Source organism: Pogonomyrmex barbatus, unplaced genomic scaffold (assembly GCF_055798465.1).
Source record: "Pogonomyrmex barbatus isolate J1 unplaced genomic scaffold, ASM5579846v1 scaffold13, whole genome shotgun sequence".
Taxonomy (NCBI): domain Eukaryota; kingdom Metazoa; phylum Arthropoda; class Insecta; order Hymenoptera; family Formicidae; genus Pogonomyrmex; species Pogonomyrmex barbatus.
Genome location: NW_028297109.1, coordinates 1,937,209 through 1,957,567, shown reverse-complemented (window position 1 = coordinate 1,957,567; position 20,359 = coordinate 1,937,209). Strand labels below are relative to the sequence as shown.

Genomic DNA, 20,359 nt, shown 5'->3' with positions numbered 1-20,359 from the left:
CTAAATTTAAGAATTTACATCATTCCTTTCAGACTCTACTACTTCATTATAAATAATCAGAAAAAAAATACATATATTTCGATAATAAATTAAACTATTTTTTAATAATTCGTAATAATCGTAAAATATAAAAAAATTTTTTATTGCTGTATCTGTCATCATAATTTCGTTTTAGGTTTTTTTTGTAAAAAAAATAGCTTTTTAATCAATAAAATTAAAAGATAAATGTTTCAAGATACTGTCCACATATATTACGCAATGGACAGACAAAAGACGTTGCTGTTTGACCATTGGTGCGATTATGCATGCGTACCAGAGAAACACGTAGTCGAGAATGCGTGATGAGTTTTACGAATCGATAGAAATAAATACATAAAAGGTAAAGATTTTTATTATTTTTTTCTAAAACTAAAAAAATGTGCGCTAATATATAAGAATCAATGTTTACATCGCAATCATAGCAAAGCTTAATATTTTAGATCGTTGCAAATAATAAATTTTGAAAGTTTTTGAATGTTTTAATATAATAAAAAAAAATTTTCTGATCATCAAATAATTCTTGTTCTTAATTATTGTCTAAACTTTCCAACTTTTGCTTTAATAAAATTAGATATTTAATATAAATATATAAAAATTATGTTAAAATATAATAAATATATTAAAATACAAAATTATTTAAATTTTAAGTATTAAATTAATATTAATATACAATTTAATACTTTTCAATTATTTATTAATACATTTCGATATGTCTTGCATTTTGTAATAAATTAATAAATTGAAAAATCTAGATTCTTGCAAATCACATATGTTTGAGAGATGCTGAAACGCAATATAAGAAGTTTCTGCAAGCGGGAGTGTAACTTCCGGGCATACGAGAATGATTGTTTACGCGTTTACGAGCAGCCGACTAGGATTAGTAAAAACGTCATAATTGGTGGTCATCCATCAACTCAAAAGAATCATTGGAGTTATCAGAGCTCTGACATAATGCTCGTCGACTGGATGCTTGTCAGGCATCAACATGTGATCGTTATTTTGTTCATTGGTAAAAATATCAAATATTTGAAACAAAATATAAATGTGTCATAATCTAAGAATTTTTTTAAATATTTACTTAGATATTAACAAGATAAGTAAAATCAAACTGAAGAAAAAAAGAAGAAGAATTTATTTACTTTGTTATTAATTATCTCTATTTTATTTTATTTATTCAAATAAACTTTTTAATAACTATTCGTATGCAAATATTTTAGTAAATTATTTTCTTTTAAGAAACTAGATAGTATATTATATATTTCACATTATATATTTTTAGCAACAATATTTATTTATGTTTTAAAACTTATACTTAACTTTGTTATTTTGTGTGTGTGTGTGTGTGTGTGTGTGTGTGTGTGTGTGTGTGTGTGTGTGTAAGTTAGATCTTTTTCTTCTACATATTTACTATGACATAATATTCTTCATTTCTGTTTGAAATATATCAGACAAATGTCTTTGCAATTTCGACGAAAGTTGAAAATCAATTGATAATATCACAAATTTTCTACATAAATTTTATCTTGTAAATAAATAGCTTTATCGTATGATTTACGAATCTTTTATACTTTTATAGTGTAAGTCGAACAATAAAGTATCTTTTGAAACAGGAATTTTTATTTTGGAAGATTATTTTCAACAAAGCAAACAAAGCTATCAATTATCAAAAAGCAGGCGTATAAAATACGATTGTATGATGTATAATTTTCGGCTTCTATCCGACTTAATAATTTCAGTAGCACAAATGATCTCGCGCCGCCCACTCAGCAAAATAAATTCAGATACCGATCCCACGCATCAGAGCAAGCGTAATCATTGGTATTGCGATTTTACTTTGATAATAGGGAAGACGTAACGTTGACATAAGAGCGTATTTACGTAGTGAGCAAGGTGGCTTCGACCTCGCGTCGAGATGCGCTTCATGATGATCGGTTTCCTGTGAGAGAACGCAAATAAAGTAATCGTATCTATCGTATACACACGTTTTACGTTTTGGATGTTAATATTATTTACTGAATATTAAAGTGTTGGAAAAATTAAAGTTCACGATTCTCATCCAAAAAATTTGTTGTCATAAATTTTGCTGATAATTAAAAAATAAAAATTTTTATGCAAATTGTACAAAAAGATTATGCTACTTATAATAGCAAACATGACAATTGTAAACAATTATAACAATTGTAAAAAAACATAAAAATCATATCTCTATATATGTATATCTAAACATAGATATAATGTTTAATATTAGTTTATTACATATTAATTTTTTATATTTAAAAAATAATTCTATGCTTTACGTCAATATCTTGAAGTAATACTATATCACATTATAAATTTATTCAAATTGCGATCTTTGACACAAATGTCTAAGCGTGTAACTTTTTGTTGGAAGGAGGAAACGAATTGTTAATGAAATGACTAGACTTACTATATTTATTAGCCGCCACAAGGATAGTGTATTTGTTTAACAGAATTCCTAGAAAAAATGATTTAATTTGAAGATAATGATGTTGCATTATAATTTTCTTGTATTTTAGAATCACTATTTTGTTGTTATTATTTTTCCATTTGTAGCCTCATATAAGTTGTTTCTCACTTGTTAAATCTATTGATATTCAAAACAATTCTTTTTACATATAATTGCACATAAAGTTTGCATAGAACATATCAATTCTAGATAAAACAAACAATTATATTAATATATTTGCGCAAAGTTATAGTATTAGATACTAGACACTATGATTTATATATATGAATAAAAAGAGGCAATAAATGAAAAAGGACACATGGTTATATAGAACATCCAAATTTTAATTTCTTTACTTATAAACGAATCGTGTGTGTGTGTGTGTGTGTGTGTGTGTGTGTGTGTGTGTGTGTGTGTCTCGAAACATATTATTCGATATTTATTTACAGGCCTTTTAAAAATATGATTTATGCATGAAATGATCGATAATTTCATTTAAGATGTCATTTATATTATCCGATAATTGTGCTAGTCCAGGATTTTCAAAGCTCCTCGTTGACGTTCATTTGTCATGTTACTGTCATTCATTATTGCAGTAATAGGAATTTAAATGACGTAGTTTCGCTAAAGTGGAAAAATTCATAGCCGAATTGCGTTTTTATTTATCCAATATCATCCGTTCTTGCGAATATATTGAAATAAGAGATTTTTCTACGAAGAATTTGCTATAGCAAAATATGAATTCTGTGAATAATTTTTATGCAAACATATATATGCGCTAATTTAAAATTTTTGTATTAATTGAAATTTATAAAATAAAACTTAATAATGTAATAGAAAAGTAAAAATTTTGAAATTAGGTGCTTTAATATATTGTAAAAGAAAGTGTAACCATAAAATTTAATTGGCTAAGCAAGCAATTATTTTGATAATTTAACAATATTGATTTTACTTAATAAGTATTAAAAAAAAAAGAAACTAAATAATGTAATATAGGAACCAAATATATATATATAATTGTATGTAAAATTGTGTATTTATATAATTATATACATTATACACATATTTTATTTTAACAAATTATTTAATTTTGCTTTAATAAATCCACGTGTATGACGTTAAATAATAATAAAAGTACATCATAATTTAAACATGTTATACGCCATATTATTCATTTATTCATCATTACATAAAATGCTTTGAGATGATTAATTGAGTATTTTTTTCGATACTACTAATGAAGAAAAGATTAAATAAATAATCATAACAAACCATTTTTAATAATAAGATGATTTTATTATAAATTATGCGCAATTAATATTTTTTCTAAATTAATATGTATATATTATTGTATTTGTTATTGATTTGCAAAACTCTCAAGCTCAAATTTTTTTAATTTTCCCCGCAAATATTTCCATATAATTACGTTTTAAATAACACCTTTATAAAAAAAAATAACAAAGTTCAGTATTTTTGAAAAATATTTGCTTCAAGTTCTGAAGAGTTTCATACAAAATACCCTGTATCATGTATGTGGCATAACCATAGTGTTTAACCTCCGCAGATTACTTTACAGATAATCTACTACGCACTAGATTAAAAAAAACTATTGTTCGTTATGTGCGAATTTTTTCTCAACACTTGGAAATTCCGGTTAAAAATAATCGACATATTTGTCCGTGATTTTCATTGTAAATTTTGTATCGGAGTCTTCAATCTATCTCGAAGATGACACAAAATAAGAGTTCTTTTTCTCATGCGTCAAGTCTCACGTCGCAGTTCAAGTGCACCGATGACGTGGTGACGTCGGGTTTTGCTCTCGACAATTATTGGTCGAATATTTAATCTGTGATCCATGCGTCATATGGCACCTGGGCAAATAGTTTCTCTACGAAAGTTGTCATTACTTGCACGAGTTTCCTTCTCAAATCCGGCTTCATTTCCTTCAACAACTCCTGGCTGTTTGTATTGATAAAGAGATTCAAAGCTGCCACTATAAAATAAAGATAATATTAGAATATAAGAATTCATGAATAATAAAATTTTTATACATAAAATTTTAAATATTTTATTAAGATTGTTAACAAAAAAGATTTTATATATTAATTCTATATACATATATGACATAATTTCTCTTTTTTTAAATTCAGCTTAAATTAACTTTTTAATTTTTTCTTTTTTTTTATTTATTAAATTTTTATATTTATCAACAAAAATGTATTAAAATTTTTTATTATAAAAACTATAACATCATCGTACTATTAAAAATACAAACATTTTTATTCTTTTTAAATGCATACACACATATGTATAGACGTAATCACTTGTAACAAAAATAAATAATTTTAATATTGTTATGAAATTAAAACTTACACAGTATGCTATTTGAATCGCGCACGTTTTCGACTCCCATTTTAATATTCTGTACGCTGAAGTCCATTTTGAGTTGTTGTAATCTCAGATAACGACGACTCTCGTACAAAAACGGTTTCGCTCTGATGAAGACCTTAGCCTTGACACCCTCTAAAAAAGGAATGAAAAATTTGGTAAAATCGTGTCGGGGAAAAAAGAAGAGATATCGTTTTTGTTGAGAAACCGGCAATAAATTTACATAAATTACAATAAATTGTTATTCTGACATACTTTATTTCAATAATGATCATCATGAACAATAAATTATTTAAATAAATTTAATTTAATTAAAAATTAATTTTTAATATTGTTATATAGTTATAAACTCTTTATATGTAAATATTTCATAAATATTTAAAACATATATACATTTTATATCATTAACAAATATTTTTTAAAATGTATAGTAACAAGAATATTTTAACTATTATAAAATATTAATACGTGAGAACAGAAATAATAAGTGTAATCAGTGGAATCACAATCAAGTGGAATCAGAATTATATAATTGAGATGGTAAAGATTTGTATATCGGGTTGCGCTCATAAAGGCGCGAATAGTATTGTTGTATTCTTACAGGTTCCTTTTAGAATATTTTTTTGACAACAAATAAATAAACAAATAAATATTGTCATTTATAGAGTAATTTAATTTCTCTAGTAAAAAGTTTAATATATAATATTAATACTTAATAATATAGAATTAATTAACTAGATTAATCATTAAAATTCACATATATAAATTATTTTGCATTAGTAGAGACAAATATATTACTAAACTTATTACTACAAATATTTTAAAAAGATCTATAATTTCAAAAATCGAAAGATTTCTATTATTATAGCTTTAAGTGAAATTCTAATTAAATTCTAATTATTAAGAATTATTGCTTCGTATAATGAAACTCTTAATTCATTGTGCACTTGTAATAAAACATTATCTCAATAAAACATTATCTCTATAACATTTTGAAAATATGCATGAATATATATAATATACTATTATTTTCAAACAATTGTTTTATGCTACAGAAGTATTTACTAGTAAGTGAAGTTAACAATGAATATACACTTGAAAGTTATATTTACAAGTGAAAGTTACTGCTAATACGACATACTTGCACTGCTGCCATTTCACTTCGGTCTAAGATTCAATGAGATAAACTAATATATTATATATAACTAACAATATTTTCCTTTTTAGAAAATAATATTTTCAAGTAACAATACTTTGAAACAATAAATAATGCAATAGATAAATTACATTACCAAATAAATTAATTAATTATATTTTTTCAGGAGACTTACCGTATTCGCCCCAGTAATCTCCAGCACCACTAGCTTGCACCAAAATCAAGGTTCCACTGGATCGATACCTCGCAGCCGCTCTAATTCTGGGAATACTGAAGGCCAATTGCAATTGGATCTCATCGTCACTCAACCTTGTCCTGAGACCAGTAATTCGCAGAGCGGAAACTCCTCTTGCTGTGATATCTTTGAATTGCGCCCTGTAACCATTCGGACCACCTCCAAGCGCGATATGCAACTCGTCTAGGATAATCGGTTCTACTTCTGGATAACCTAGTTGCGGTAGACCTGCAATTGCAAAGAGTTAGAACTAATATGTAACTTCACCACAAATGACATAAACTACTATGACATAAACTGCTGTAATAAATCTTGCATGTTTCTATTGAAATTTTTATTTCTATCTTTTTCTTTTTAATTTATTTAACACTTTTTCATATTTAATTATTTCATAATAATATAATAATAATATAACATAATGATATGAAATACAACAAAAACAATTTGATGTTCTGTTTCAATTAGTAAATTAGATAGGAATATCAAGTGTAAAATTTAATGTTTATGCAGCATGTTTATAACTTGTTTGAAAAATTTATTGTATTTAAAAATGATTTTTTACTCGCTGGTATGTTGAAAGAAAGCTATTGCTCCAGGTATGTCAGACAAATAACGTACAATGTAAGTAGAATGTGGGACACTGGGTGACCATTCGAATACACCGTTATAACGTACTGCAATCTTTAACAAAACCACGTGGTTACAGAACCGGTTCGTCCCAGACTTTCAACTTTCAATTTATTTACAAATTATTTGTAGTATTGTTATTGTTTATCACTAACAATGCCTTTAACTATAATATAAATAAACTAAAATAAAAATTACTTTTCCAAAATTTCTAGATAATAAAATATAAATATATTAAAATTACTATATATTATATTATTTTTATATTATTAATCATTGTAACAATAATATAATTAATAATACTTCAATTATTTACTTGCATTTATTATAAAAAATTTCTATTAATTAAAAGTTATATATATTTCTATATTCGTTTAATAACAGGCATTTAATTTATTTAAATTTCTAAATTATATTTTACATATGTAAAAAAATATTAGATGATATAATAGATATGACAATAAAATATTTGCAAAAATTATTGACATTTCTAATAATTTGCTTAAGCAACGCTTAAATATATCTCGGTAAACCGCGAATTCCTATCTACAGAGCCTTCACTCGACACTACAAGAAACGGCAAGCTGAACTTTACTTCAACTGTACTTTAACTCTTCCAAGATGCTTTGATTCATATCAGTTTTAATCTACAATAAACACGAATAGAATTAACTTAGAATAAAATTGATAAAAGGATTTTAATTGCATAATATAGTTTTAAAATAAATATTTAAGAAAAATTTTATATAGTAAATTAGATACAGTTTTTTGACATATGGAATCTATCATCATTAGGTCAAATAACTGGACTTTAAAAATCAAACGATATCACTTATCATATGATAACAACGTGTAATTATTATCTTATAGACTTCTACAGAAAATTATATAAGAAATAAGTATTTCAAGATCACAAAATGTGTAGATTGTTTTAAATATTGAACATTTTACCTTCACGAAAGTGTTCGGCAAGCGTATTGGCCGTTCTGGTGAGGCAAGCCTCTAGTCTCGGGTCGTTCTTGGAGCATGGCTCCAAAAATTCTAGCCCCCTATATTTTCCGATGGCCCGAGCGACGATCAACAGCGAGCACGTATAACACAGTAGTATAGCATACCTCATCTCTAATAAATATTTTTTTCTTTTGTTCGTTACTTGATTGATATCTGTCGATATACACTACGTAGAACGGTCAGGTTTCTCGAAGAGAAATGATCGGCTAGCAGGGATGTGCCAGGCCTTATAAGCTACCTTGACATTGCCCCCGCTATGCCGGCCTCGGGAATAAAGAACAAGAAGAAGAGGATCAAACGGGACATCAAGACCCATGTGTTCTTTGACGCCTTTCAATACACGTAATACACAAATGCAAAGAAAATGAAATAGCAAAAGTGTGGATATGTTTTATATCAGAATATTCCGGAGCTACCGAGCGCCATTGTTTGAATTACAAATAATTAGAGTTATAACGAAGAGAAAAAGAAAATGTTTGTCTTCGTATAACAGTATACTGTAATGAAAATTTTGTTATTATTTTGATCTTAAATTGTTAATTAAATAATGATTATATTTATACATTTTACTTAAGCAAATTTTAATTTGCTCTCGAAGATAACACAAAATTATGGCAGAGCAAAAGAATATTTACACTTGTTTAGAATTTTATATACGATAATTTCTTATTGTTTCCCCCCACTCATTAGCACTCATAGCACTGAAATTTTCAATTAAGTTATGATTCATGTATTTCATTTAAATAAATTTTAATTTAATTAAGATTTAAATAGCGTACAATAACATAAGCGAAATCATGCCATAAGTTTCGCCAATCAACTTTCCTGAACGTAAAAAAGCGAAGGAAACGGTGTGAATCTCATGGAAGGAACTTTGTGAAGAAACTTTTACCAACGTTAACTTTAAATTAACCGCAGTAAACTATGCGTAAGATTCCTCTAATGAGCGACCCTGGTGCCGAAGGAGAACAAACCCATTGATTAATTTATTACGGTTACTTTCTCAATAATTGCCGACGTTTGTTTATAATTTTTTCTTTTATCTAGTAATATTAAAGTAGCACATGCTTAATGATTGGAAAGGGCATGGAAAAAGCAGTTTTCTCCGCTTGTAATAATTAACAAATCCGACAATTGAACCGAGTGTATTGCGTGACTCAAATCAAATACTCGTACAATCTATTTACATATTACAACAGGATAAATCTATTAAATTGCGTAATTTAAGTGCGTTAACACATTAGTTAACACATTAGTTTTTAAATTTAAAATCCCAACATAATAATTGTCAATAAAAATGAGTGAAGAAATATAGAGAAAAGAAAGCGTCCGAGAAAACGTCAGAATAAACGTCATAAGACAGCCGAAAAGAGAGTAGGAGAATGTTAAACACCGTTAATCACCTTCGTCACGTTCGTTTTGAGTCACGTTTCTGACTTGCTTACGTATATGTTCGCGGAAGATCGTCGCCGATCGCCAATCGCACTTCCTGTCTTCAAACGTGAGAAAAAAACGAAATCGAAGGATTGATCTGTACAGATTAACTCCAAGAAACAAAGATTATAGGGAATAACGATTTGTAAATTTTGTATTTCTTATCGTATATTTTTACAAAAATCGATAAAGATCTTACTTATCTTTAATTAAATTACTCATTTATTATTTAATCTAACTAAATATATCACTCAAGCGCATACAATATCTTTTTCCTTTTTTTATGTCAAATTAACTTTATACTTCTAAAATGAAATGATGGATTAATGGATTAAATTTCTTTTAATATTTCTTTTAAAAATGTACAGATTTTTTTTTAGATCTGTTTCATGATCTAATATATGTATAAAATATATGTAGAAAAAAAATTATAATCTAGATATCTAGATGTTGTATGTTCAACATGTGTGTAAATTCACCTGTATCTTTCTTTAATAAATATTGTGAATCTGGTTTTAAGAGAGAAATCGTATTTATTAAAATGTCTAAAGTTGAATGATAAGAAAAATATAATTACTGATTTACATTTACATTTAACAATTTATCTGCTTAAATCAAAATAATTTAAGATAAAGATAAAATGTTTTTTAATTTATCAACGATGTTTCAATGTGATCTATAGATTCTTATAAGAATTCAGGGTCAAGAACCGCAGTTTCTCAAGGCGAACAACTGTTGAGACAAAAAAAAATATACTCTTCTACTCTCTGCGCTCATCAAAATGCTTGACATTCTTTATAGGACTCAGTAAAAAATGTAACACATTAGCATGGGAATATGATATAATAAATTAATACAAATGTTAATTCGTATTGAGTTACTTGATAATTATTCGACACTATGAGATATGTAACATAATGATATACGAATTATAAAAGAGCATATTTATTCAAGACAGCGTACGTATTTTTATGTTAATTCATTTTTTAATTGTTAATTTATTCATAATTCATATATGTAACAAAAATATAACGAAATTTATTCCGAATAAATTTCGCTCTCCTCGTAATGTTTTAATATTACTTACAAATCCACAAACACACTCTTTATTCAAATACTTATTAATTAAAAGAAATTAAAAATTATTTTTCTTTTGTTAGTAGAATTGTAATCTATTTTAATTTATAATCAATCTAACTTATAGAAGATTTAGATTTAAAAATTTGTTCAAAAGGAAAATTACGGAAAGCGTTATCGAAAATTTCTGTAAAGCCAGTCGAAACTAATTCATTAATCAAACCTCTCGTTATTACAAAACTCGGCTGCCATGTATTATTAATTATTTTATCGAGAATACTCTCCAAGGATTTCTTGCCAAATAAAAGATTTGTAATATGAAGCTTTAAATCTCTGATGCTTTGGACATCCATTTGAGCCCGCACTTTTTGTCCTGGCAACTTGGTCACAGTTGTCATTTGTATCAAATCATCTGCAATAAGGAGAAACAGAAAGATTGCAAATAAATGTTTTTAATACTTTTGTTTTTTTACTACAAACATATTGCAATTAATAGCAAAAAAATCGCAAATTATTTACTTGTATTGAATATTAAAAATCAATTAAAATCTTAATCTCTTAAAATATTACTCGTACTTGTTATAATATTGATAAAATATGTTAAATATGACTGCAACAAGAAATCAAAAGATTTTGTAATAATCTTTAAATAAATATTCAACAATCGAATAAATATTCAATAAATATTCAATAATCGAAATTTAAAAAAAAATTTTAAAGTTTAAAAGTTTTTAATAATGCTAATGAAGTCTTAATGGAGTCTTTTTGTGTATTTGAAGTAAATTTACTAAGCAAATGCAAATTTGCTAATAGCACTTACACAAATCGAGCGTGAATTTTCCTCTGTTGGTTATAGTGGAGCTAAAGAATGCACCTTTAAATTCATAATTACCCGTTAGCATCTTCGCCGGGAAACTTTGCGTGTACACAACCTAATTGATGCAATTTTTTGTTTAGTCAGTTCGTCGCCCATCACACTATTACTTCTGTTTACACATTTTTTTCCAGAAAAATTAAATGTCGGAAAATAACATACATCTATTACAATCATGTCATTTGTAATAGATTCTCTCTCACTTTTAATATAAAGTATTTATTATAAAATATCTACATATCTAAATTAAAACATGTGCCGACAATATACAATAAATAATCAATTACCCAATAATATAAAATTACATGTTACGTAATATATTAACGAATTATACGTATACCTTGTAATTTTTTAAATCAGAAACGAATTTTGTCACTTTACTGGTAAACCATCCGGTCTCGGTGACATTTCGAAGAATTAAAGTAAAACCAAAGTTTGGTACGCCTCTTGAGGCCGTTATCTCTTTTACAAAAAAGGGATCAAATGGAAGTACATTGTATTGTGGTAGGCCGGTTTTAAAATAACCTCGAATCGCATTCAATCCTTCTCGTACGCAGACGTCGAAACCCGACATGTTGGGATAACAATTTTTAAAATTATCCTCTAAAAATAACATTTGATAATTAATTGACTTTATATTAAATATAAAATAAATCACACAAAGAAAATATGTGATACATAATATAATACTTTTCAATATATTTTACTTTGATTAAATTAGGAAGACACAGAAATAAATTTATTTTATAATATACGTGACTGTTTACAAATTATTATAAAGATACATCTTAACATTGAACGTTAATATTAACATTGAATGCACACACGTAATCGCACATAATAAAACTTTCACTTATTCTGGTTTTGATAGCAGCATATATTCCTTGAGAACATCTCATACATCACTTCACATTCTATTACAAAATAAAATCGTTATGTAATATATCAACAAACACGGCATATCCATTTTTGCAGCAAGACGTATTTTGATTTATTTTTTTAATAATTTCACATATCAATTTACATAAGAACATCAGAAAATTTTCGCAACTTCATGTGACTATTTTCTATATAATACATTTATTTTTTCAAAATTTTAAAAATTTTATTTAAAAAATATCAATATTAAATTTTGTAAGATTAAAAATTGTGTTAGATTAGTATAAAATTTTAGCAATAATAATACAGCAATATAAAATTCATGATAAAACTTTTTCTTCATTTATATAAGTATAAAATAAGTATAAAATAATAACTTTAGCATAATAATATGAAATAAAATTCATGATTAAATTTTTTTCATTTTAATAAATTAATCAAAATTTGATATCAAACATAACAATAAAATTGTATCTTTATATATCATTTTAAACATTGATTGATTTATACGGTGTAAATGATGTAACATTTAAAATGATGTAACGTAATTTATCTAAAGTAAAAATAATATTTTGTAATAATATTCGTCTATCGTAATGCTCTTTTTAAATTGCTTGATATAATCTAGAAATGTAAGCTAGATTTACAAGATATGAGTGAATATGAAAGTTTCGAGAGAAATTAAATTTCGCATTTTTTTAAATATATTTTTTATAACAATACCGAACATTGAAAGCATCAATGTTCAAGAGTACTTGCACATGCGATCGTCGAAATCAAATCCGGCGTTACTACTTACCGAAATTGGCAGCAACCGAAGCGCGTAACAGTAGCACAATCAAGAAAGCTCTTAGCTGCATTTCTTCTGTAATTTTTATCTCTCTTTTTCTCCACTTGATAAATCTGAATGACACAAAAGAAAACACTTTGAAAACACTTATCGATCACGAAGGATACGAGGATTCGTTTTGCAGGTATTACGCGGACGAGAAGCGCGTACCGATGCACTTTCACCGATGTTTGCGATACATCTGAGAGAAGAGATAGCGAACTGGTTCCGAGACATGAAATTTTGGTAGAGTTTTTACGTAATATCATCAGCAAATACATTAAGAGTAAGTAAATAGGGAGACGTCTTGGAAGCAAGAAATGGCACGAGAAGGTCTCTTTCTTTCACTTTGTTGTGGTATTTGGACCACTTCCCCCTATTGACGATATATAAGAGAGAAAATGCATGTTATGCAGCAGATTACCCAACATTGTATCGCCGACTGCGCTTAAAAGTGGGAAAGTTCGCAGTCGATTGTGGAATAATACCTAAAGTACAGTATCTTGATAAACCTATTGTATTCAAAATATTTTTCTATAGTTTATTTGAGAAAGAAAGACTAATTGATTTGGATAACTAATGACAGCTAACTTTTTGCAACGGCAATTATTTCTTCTGCATATGGTTTATTTTATGTTGATATATTAGCATATTATGCATATTATGCGTATTAACATATTATCATTTGTTTAATCATTGATATAATCCATATTATGTTAAATCGGTAGAAAAATTTGAATAGATTATTTAAGACATGTAATTAAATTTAAAATACTTTTTTTTTGCGTACAGTTATCGTATCAAAGATTTTACTTTTATATCTTGTATAATTGCACATTACAAGGATAATTTTAATATTTTTATTTACTTAAATTATATTTTTATAGTAAAATTTTCATTTCAAATAACGACGTTTAAAATTATTTTTATATTCGACTTTTTGTTATATGAAATTTGAATTCAAAAAATAAAAATTAATTTGATGACTGGATTTGCTGACTCATTTTCATAAATTTTCGGGTTATCAAATTTAAATTTAAATTAATTTAAATTTATTTAATTATTTGAAATAATTTAAATAATTTATTCATAAAATTAAATTCAGATAGCATTTAAAATTATTTTTATATTCGACTTTCTGTTATATGGAATTTAAATATTTATAACTTTATAACTGTATATAAAATATTTATAACTTTATAACTGTTTTCATACCTAAACTTTCAATGCGAAACCTGAAATCACGCTGGAGATATCAACTTGGCAAGAAGAGATACTAGACTAATCATTTTGGTAACCTTGCCCAAATAAACCCGGCCAAGTTCTTGTAAAATACAAAATAACGAAGAAGAAGAATACTTTTAAAAGATCTTTTCCTTTTTATATTTGTTAACCACGAATTTCGGCCAGGTATACAAGTTAATCATATATATATCTGCAATCTCGTATAAATATTTCAAATATTCTTATAAATTGCACATTTTTTCAGAATATTACGTGTTAATATATTTTATATTATTATTAAAAATTATTTGAAATAATCTCAAATTAATATTATTAAATGAGTTTAATGGATAAAAAGATTAAAATTACAAAAAATTCTTTCTAAATTTTCAAGGTCTAAGCAGTATTGTCAATAAAATACATTAAAATTGTAAAATAAAATAAAATAAGAACAATGAGTATATAAGAATAATAAGTATAAGAATAATAACTATAATAATAACTATAAGAATAATAATAATTATAATAATAACTATAAGAGTAATAATAACTATAATAATAATTATAAGAATAATAAGTTATTTAAAAAATCTTATTGAAAGCAACTTTAAAATCTTATACATAATGTATGAAATAATTATTTTATTATACATAGTACTACACATAAGAATGTGAAAACTCCTGCACATAGATAACCATTTTACATTCGTGTTTTAAAGGTTATCATAAGTATCCGAGGATTTGCAGAAATTATTTTACTTTTTGTCATAATTTAATAGAATAATTAATTTAAGGAAGACTTTCAATATTTGTAAATTTATATGTAAATAATTTATATGTAAATAATTTATATAATTTATATAATTTATATGTAAATAATTTTAATTTCAGCAAATTTTATTTTTCTCAAATTACAATAGATCATATATTTATTTATTCAAAATCGGATATATGTCAACAGATAAAAAAAATTCCGCAATTAGAGAACAACATAATTGTAACAAATTATGATTAAAAATTTATTTATCCAAATTTTTGTGCAATTATGTATACTTCTGTTCTAATTTTTATATATGTTTTTATCATCACTAATAAATGTAAATTTCATAAATGTAAATTTATATTTTAAAATATATTATATTTATAATATATATTAAGTAATATTACATATTATTAACATATATTAATATTATATTTGGGAATATATATTATGGAACTTTAGTATACTATAAGATTATTATATTATATTAGCATAATAAACACTGACAAAATTTTTAACATTTTATTAAAAAGATAAAAAATTAATAGTCTTTATAATTTGTTAAATAAAATTTAACAAATATAAATGTTTAGGAGCAGAATAATCTCTTGTTCTTTTAATTTAAGTTCTTTGATAAAATTTATTTTAAAATTAATGCTAAACATTTTGATAAGCGCATTGTATAAAAATTAGGATTTTCTCTAATATTATATCATAATATTAGAATATCTTTTGACATTATAAATGTCTATGACAGATTGTAAGTCACGAAATACATTCTTTTTACCGAAATCTCATTGCATAATACAACCGGCTTAATTGCAGTCGAATGCAAATGACTCGTTACATCATACAGAGTACACTGTAGTCTTATAGCATTGCGTCCACAATTGCACTTTATTAACATGGTCGCCTGTTGTTTACATTGCATGTAAGATTATTGTGTTGCCTCATAAATACTGTCTTCGCAGTTTTGCAGACTCACTCCAAGAATTCAATCATCTTACTTAGTCACTTATTTAGTCGAAATAAAAGAAAAAAGTTATTTATATCTTGCAATTTTTCTTTAAAAAAAATTTATTTTTATGTAAAAGCCAAATATTAAATTTTTCCATGTAAACTTTAATAAAAATATTATATATGTCATAGATTTTTGAATAATCAAACGGTTTAAAGTAAAAATGGAATGTAAGTTTATAATTTTAAAAAACAATAAAAATATATAAAAAATATGGTTTCTATCATAAATATGATACAAAATTTATTATCTCATATCTTCCTAAAATTTTACATTGCCAAATTGTGAAAATATCTATAATCAAAGGATAATTTGTAACTTGTGTTATCGATCTCTTTAGTACCTGTGTCGACTTGTTCTCTACAGGAAACTATACCTTTAACGTTTATTTGCAAATGCAATACGCTTTCGTCATGATTAAAGCGTCGCCGCAAATTTCTCTGTGAGCGTGCAGAAACCAATGATTTATACGCAGAGGATAACGGAGACATTGCATAGTCTTCTAGGGCACTTTCGTCCAGTCCTCTTCACGGTCTGAGTAAGACTCGTCTGCCATTGCAGACGACGAAGAAGGCGCAGGTGCATGTATGTTGCAGGCAGTGAAAGTATCCACGAGTGCAGCTACGATCTGCCATCTGTCAATGCCCTCTTGTCTATAGCCAGTCTTGTTCTAACGGCGCCGTTTATCGCGCGATTCGTGCCTTTAGTCATCATAACCGGTAATCCTTAGTGCCGCTGCAACAAAATCCTGTATTTAGCCTCAATAAAAAAATACAATTTTAACCACAGAGGTGAATCTCGCGAATTTCGATTAATCAATTTTTTCAAAACTTTCGTTGTTATCATCGTCATCTTAAGAAAAAAATCATGACCAAGAAGCTGTGGGCCATCCTCCTTGTCGTTGGATGCACGGCAACTCTCTCCTCTGACAGCAGCCGTGAGTAATCGCTGCGTTCTCCACAAAATTAACGTTAACATTTCTAATATCTTTGCCGCTGAATGTTAAAATTGAGATCATTATATATGAATTTGGTAACAAGAAGCGATTATTTAAATAAATAAATGCCATACTGATCTGTTGTAATTGATTATTGCTAAACAGTTTAATTGTACTACAAGGCATGCCATATAAATTAACCATTTAATTAGAAGAAAAGTAATATCGATGAAAACCTCGAATATAATGCGTAATGCATAATGTGAAAAAAATTTGATAATTTGATATTGATAATTTTGACATATGTAAAACTTGCTTATAATAATGGAAATTGTTTTAACTCAAGTCATGTGTAATTTTCTGCACGCAATAATGTTGCACTGTCGCGAAGGCCGGATCTTCATTTCCGTAGAAAATACCATGGTATATGTTGTAATGAAATACGTTCAAAGTTCAGCATAAACCTAAAAAAAACTATATTTGTTTAATTTATTTAAATTGGCAAATTCTGTTTGGTAATTAACGTAAAATTATCATTTACATATTTTTTTCGTAAATTAACATTAAAAAAATAAAATATAAAAAATAAAAAATACAAATTAAAATAGAATATTGTGTTTGTAATGGAAATATTTGAACATATGTGAGCGTATATATATATATATATATATATATATATATATATATATATATATATATCTAGTATCTATGTATCTATGTATTGTGAGATCTAATTATGCAATCTGTTCATTACACGTCAAGCGTATTAATCGTTTTTTTTGTATGATTTTGCAAAGCGTTAGAAAAAACGTCGGAAAAAGACTTGTAACATAAATGATCTTTTGCAACTGTACCAATTTGCAATACTTACTCTTGAAGTGCATTTTCATTATGAGATAGTACTTTCACTTTTAACGCGTAGAGTTTAACACGCTTTTTACTCATCGACGCTTTTACCTATACGATAGAACTTGTCTAGTTTTATAAAGAACAAAAAAAATAATTTAAAGAACTACGCAATCACGATGCGTTTAGAACGGTAAAATGGATGTGAATAAATAGCACGCATGATGAAGTGAATATAAACTCAACACATGTGTAATAATATTCTTTTCGCAGCTGAATATGTAAAGCAATGTTCCAAAAGCGATCCGAAATTGATAACTTGTCTGATCGACGCTCTGCACCATCTGCGACCATATTTGAGTGTTGGAATACCTGAAATCGAATTGCCTTCAGTAGAACCGTTCCGTGTAAGTTCAGTCTGTTTTCAGTCTGTTAAATTAAATATAATACAAGCAATATTAGGTGTATCTGATGTTGTATTTAATACAATTCACCTCGACAAATTTTCTTTCAAAACAGCGTTTTAAATAAACAAAATTTTTACTTATAATATTGCAGAAAAGGGATTATATCTTATATCTTATATCTTAATTATTTCTAATTTGTTTTTGTTATAAATAGATACATATGATGTAAGAGTACGTGTTTGAAATATTTCAAAGTCTTAAATCTTAAATCTTAAATATAACATAAAAAAATCTTGTGCAGATTGTTTAAAACCAGAAACCATATAAAATGTATTATTTATTAATAATATAATATGCATTTAATAATGAATTAATAAAGTCTTAACTTTGCTCCATTTTACATTTGCTATCATATCCTACATATTCTAACAGATGGACGAGCTGACTCTCTCCCTGACAGGTGGTACGAACGGTTATAAGATTCAATTACGGGATCTTTATATAAGGGGCGCAAGTAACTATACGGTGGAGGATATCAAACTCGGGTCACCCTTTCAAGCGATTGTGCGACTACCGGCCCTTATACTAGACGCACATTATTCCAGGTATGTCAATTCGATTTGTAACTGTCTTTCTTTTCATTGAAAAGAAAAAGATTATGCAAATCAGATGAAGTGTCAAAATAATTTTCCACGTGTAGCCTGTACATGTATATGAATAAAAATTATATCTTTTGGGAAAAAGAATTTATCTTAATATGCATTTCGTAAGTTTCGTTTTTTGTAAGTAATAAAATTTGTAGTCAAATAAACTTTTTAAAAAATATTTTCTTTAAATAATTATATTATTTTATATTTATTTTTACTGAAATCATTATTTTGTTAAATTGAATTCTTACAGTTCTGGCGTATTAATAATTTTGCCCGCAAGTGGAAATGGCACGTTTCACGCGCGCTTCGGAGATGCTAGAGCGTTAGTAAGAGGAACTGTTTCAACAAAATCACAAGAAGAAAAGACATATCTAAATGTCGAAAACCTCGATGTTGTGCTCGGAGTGAAAGATGTGCAAATGCGAGTTAGCAAGATTTTCAACAACAATCGAATACTCAGTAAGCAAATTGCACGAACAATTTCTATAATGTATACATGTATTATATAAAAATACACATTCTAAAAAGTATTAAATTTATAAAACTAAAAATATAAATTTATTAAATTTATGGTATTAATAATATTATTGCAGAAATGGTTATAATATAATTAGAATATATATAACTTTATTTAATATTTATTATTAGTGTATTTTTAACATTATATTGTTTTCTATTTTTACAGCCGAGGCAATCAATCTCTTTCTCCGAGAAAATGGACAAGAAGTGTTGAAATTGATGGAACCGCAGCTAAAGAAAAAATTATCGGCACTCTTTGCTGGCATTGTCAATCAATTGTTGCGACACGTGCCAGTGGAATCGTTTCTTATACCTTAAGATATATCTATATCGTATTTTCATTAGTAATTATTAGTTTCCTCTCATTGAAATCAACGATAGATTTTAAATATGCACGAAAAGAAAATAATATATTGTAGCATAAAAGCAGAATATATCACACATTAGAATTAAAAAAAACACAATGCGCGGGCGCACATAAATCGCTTATCAATTTTTAAGTAGTGAACTAATTTTGTTTTGACACTTTTTTCAAGATTTGATATTTGTTAATGTTTATGTTTTATTTTTTGTGATTGATTGCTTATTCGTGGAAAAAATATTAATTGTTTGATTCGATAATCAGAGATGTTGTCCGAAAGAGACAAACAATTAAATTTAAAGATTATAATAGATAATTCTCATTGATCGTTAATTCTCCTAGATGAAGATATTATATGATATTATATTATACTAAATAATATACATAATTGTTGCTTATATCATAGTAAAGCAGAGGTATATAAAGTGCTATGGTATTAAGTTTTCAATGTGGTATTGCATTTTTAGCGCACAATGGAATTAACGGTATATCGTTAGAATAAAACAAATGTATATTTTATTATATAAATGTATGATAAAAATCAACTGTTTTAATTTATTTATATATTTATATATTTATGCATCATTCATTTATATGTCCATTTGTTTTAGATATAAATTA

The 20,359-nt window shown here is 26.5% G+C and overlaps 3 protein-coding genes across 4 annotated transcripts; 1 reads left to right on the top strand and 2 right to left on the bottom strand.

The window, feature by feature from the left end:
* Positions 1–3,780: 3,780 nt before the first annotated feature.
* Positions 3,781–8,157, bottom strand: Jhbp2 (Juvenile hormone binding protein 2). Of its 2 annotated transcripts, none has more exons than XM_011632889.3 (4): positions 7,864–8,157; positions 6,226–6,513; positions 4,880–5,029; positions 3,781–4,499 (listed from the first exon to the last, which is right to left on the bottom strand). In XM_011632889.3, the coding sequence occupies exons 1-4, from the start codon at positions 8,030–8,032 to the stop codon at positions 4,348–4,350; spliced, it is 759 nt and encodes a 252-aa protein (XP_011631191.1). In that variant the 5' UTR covers positions 8,033–8,157; the 3' UTR covers positions 3,781–4,347. The 2 variants fall into 2 exon arrangements, with proteins under 2 accessions (XP_011631191.1, XP_088928523.1); XM_089072397.1 differs by lacking the exon at positions 7,864–8,157 and adding an exon at positions 6,904–7,039.
* Positions 8,158–9,629: 1,472 nt separating this feature from the next.
* Jhbp16 (Juvenile hormone binding protein 16) lies at positions 9,630–13,388 on the bottom strand. Its single transcript, XM_011632888.2, has 4 exons — positions 12,987–13,388; positions 11,649–11,911; positions 11,255–11,366; positions 9,630–10,846 (listed from the first exon to the last, which is right to left on the bottom strand). Exons 1-4 carry the CDS (start codon positions 13,045–13,047, stop codon positions 10,551–10,553), a joined length of 732 nt encoding a protein of 243 aa, XP_011631190.2. The 5' UTR covers positions 13,048–13,388; the 3' UTR covers positions 9,630–10,550.
* A 2,987-nt stretch (positions 13,389–16,375) lies between these two features.
* LOC105423212 (Juvenile hormone binding protein 1) lies at positions 16,376–20,012 on the top strand. The gene is made up of 5 exons (XM_011632887.3): positions 16,376–16,955; positions 18,075–18,208; positions 18,641–18,813; positions 19,109–19,317; positions 19,544–20,012. Exons 1-5 carry the CDS (start codon positions 16,886–16,888, stop codon positions 19,693–19,695), a joined length of 738 nt encoding a protein of 245 aa, XP_011631189.2. The 5' UTR covers positions 16,376–16,885; the 3' UTR covers positions 19,696–20,012.
* The last annotated feature ends 347 nt before the right edge of the window (positions 20,013–20,359 follow it).

What these genes read in the sequence shown, in the direction of transcription:
- Jhbp2 (XM_011632889.3), bottom strand. Translation starts at nt 8,032, where the DNA reads ATGAGGTATGCTATACTACTGTGTTATACGTGCTCGCTGTTGATCGTC. An exon ending in TGCCGAACACTTTCGTGAAG is followed by an intron (nt 6,514 to 7,863) that starts GTAAAATGTTCA and finishes TTGCAATTGCAG; the next exon opens with GTCTACCGCAACTAGGTTAT. An exon ending in AGATTACTGGGGCGAATACG is followed by an intron (nt 5,030 to 6,225) that starts GTAAGTCTCCTG and finishes TTCCTTTTTTAG; the next exon opens with AGGGTGTCAAGGCTAAGGTC.
- Jhbp16 (XM_011632888.2), bottom strand. Translation starts at nt 13,047, where the DNA reads ATGCAGCTAAGAGCTTTCTTGATTGTGCTACTGTTACGCGCTTCGGTT. An exon ending in CTGATTTAAAAAATTACAAG is followed by an intron (nt 11,367 to 11,648) that starts GTATACGTATAA and finishes TGCATCAATTAG; the next exon opens with GTTGTGTACACGCAAAGTTT. An exon ending in AAAATTCACGCTCGATTTGT is followed by an intron (nt 10,847 to 11,254) that starts GTAAGTGCTATT and finishes TCCTTATTGCAG; the next exon opens with ATGATTTGATACAAATGACA.
- LOC105423212 (XM_011632887.3), top strand. Translation starts at nt 16,886, where the DNA reads ATGACCAAGAAGCTGTGGGCCATCCTCCTTGTCGTTGGATGCACGGCA. An exon ending in CTAGACGCACATTATTCCAG is followed by an intron (nt 18,814 to 19,108) that starts GTATGTCAATTC and finishes GAATTCTTACAG; the next exon opens with TTCTGGCGTATTAATAATTT. An exon ending in CAACAACAATCGAATACTCA is followed by an intron (nt 19,318 to 19,543) that starts GTAAGCAAATTG and finishes CTATTTTTACAG; the next exon opens with CCGAGGCAATCAATCTCTTT.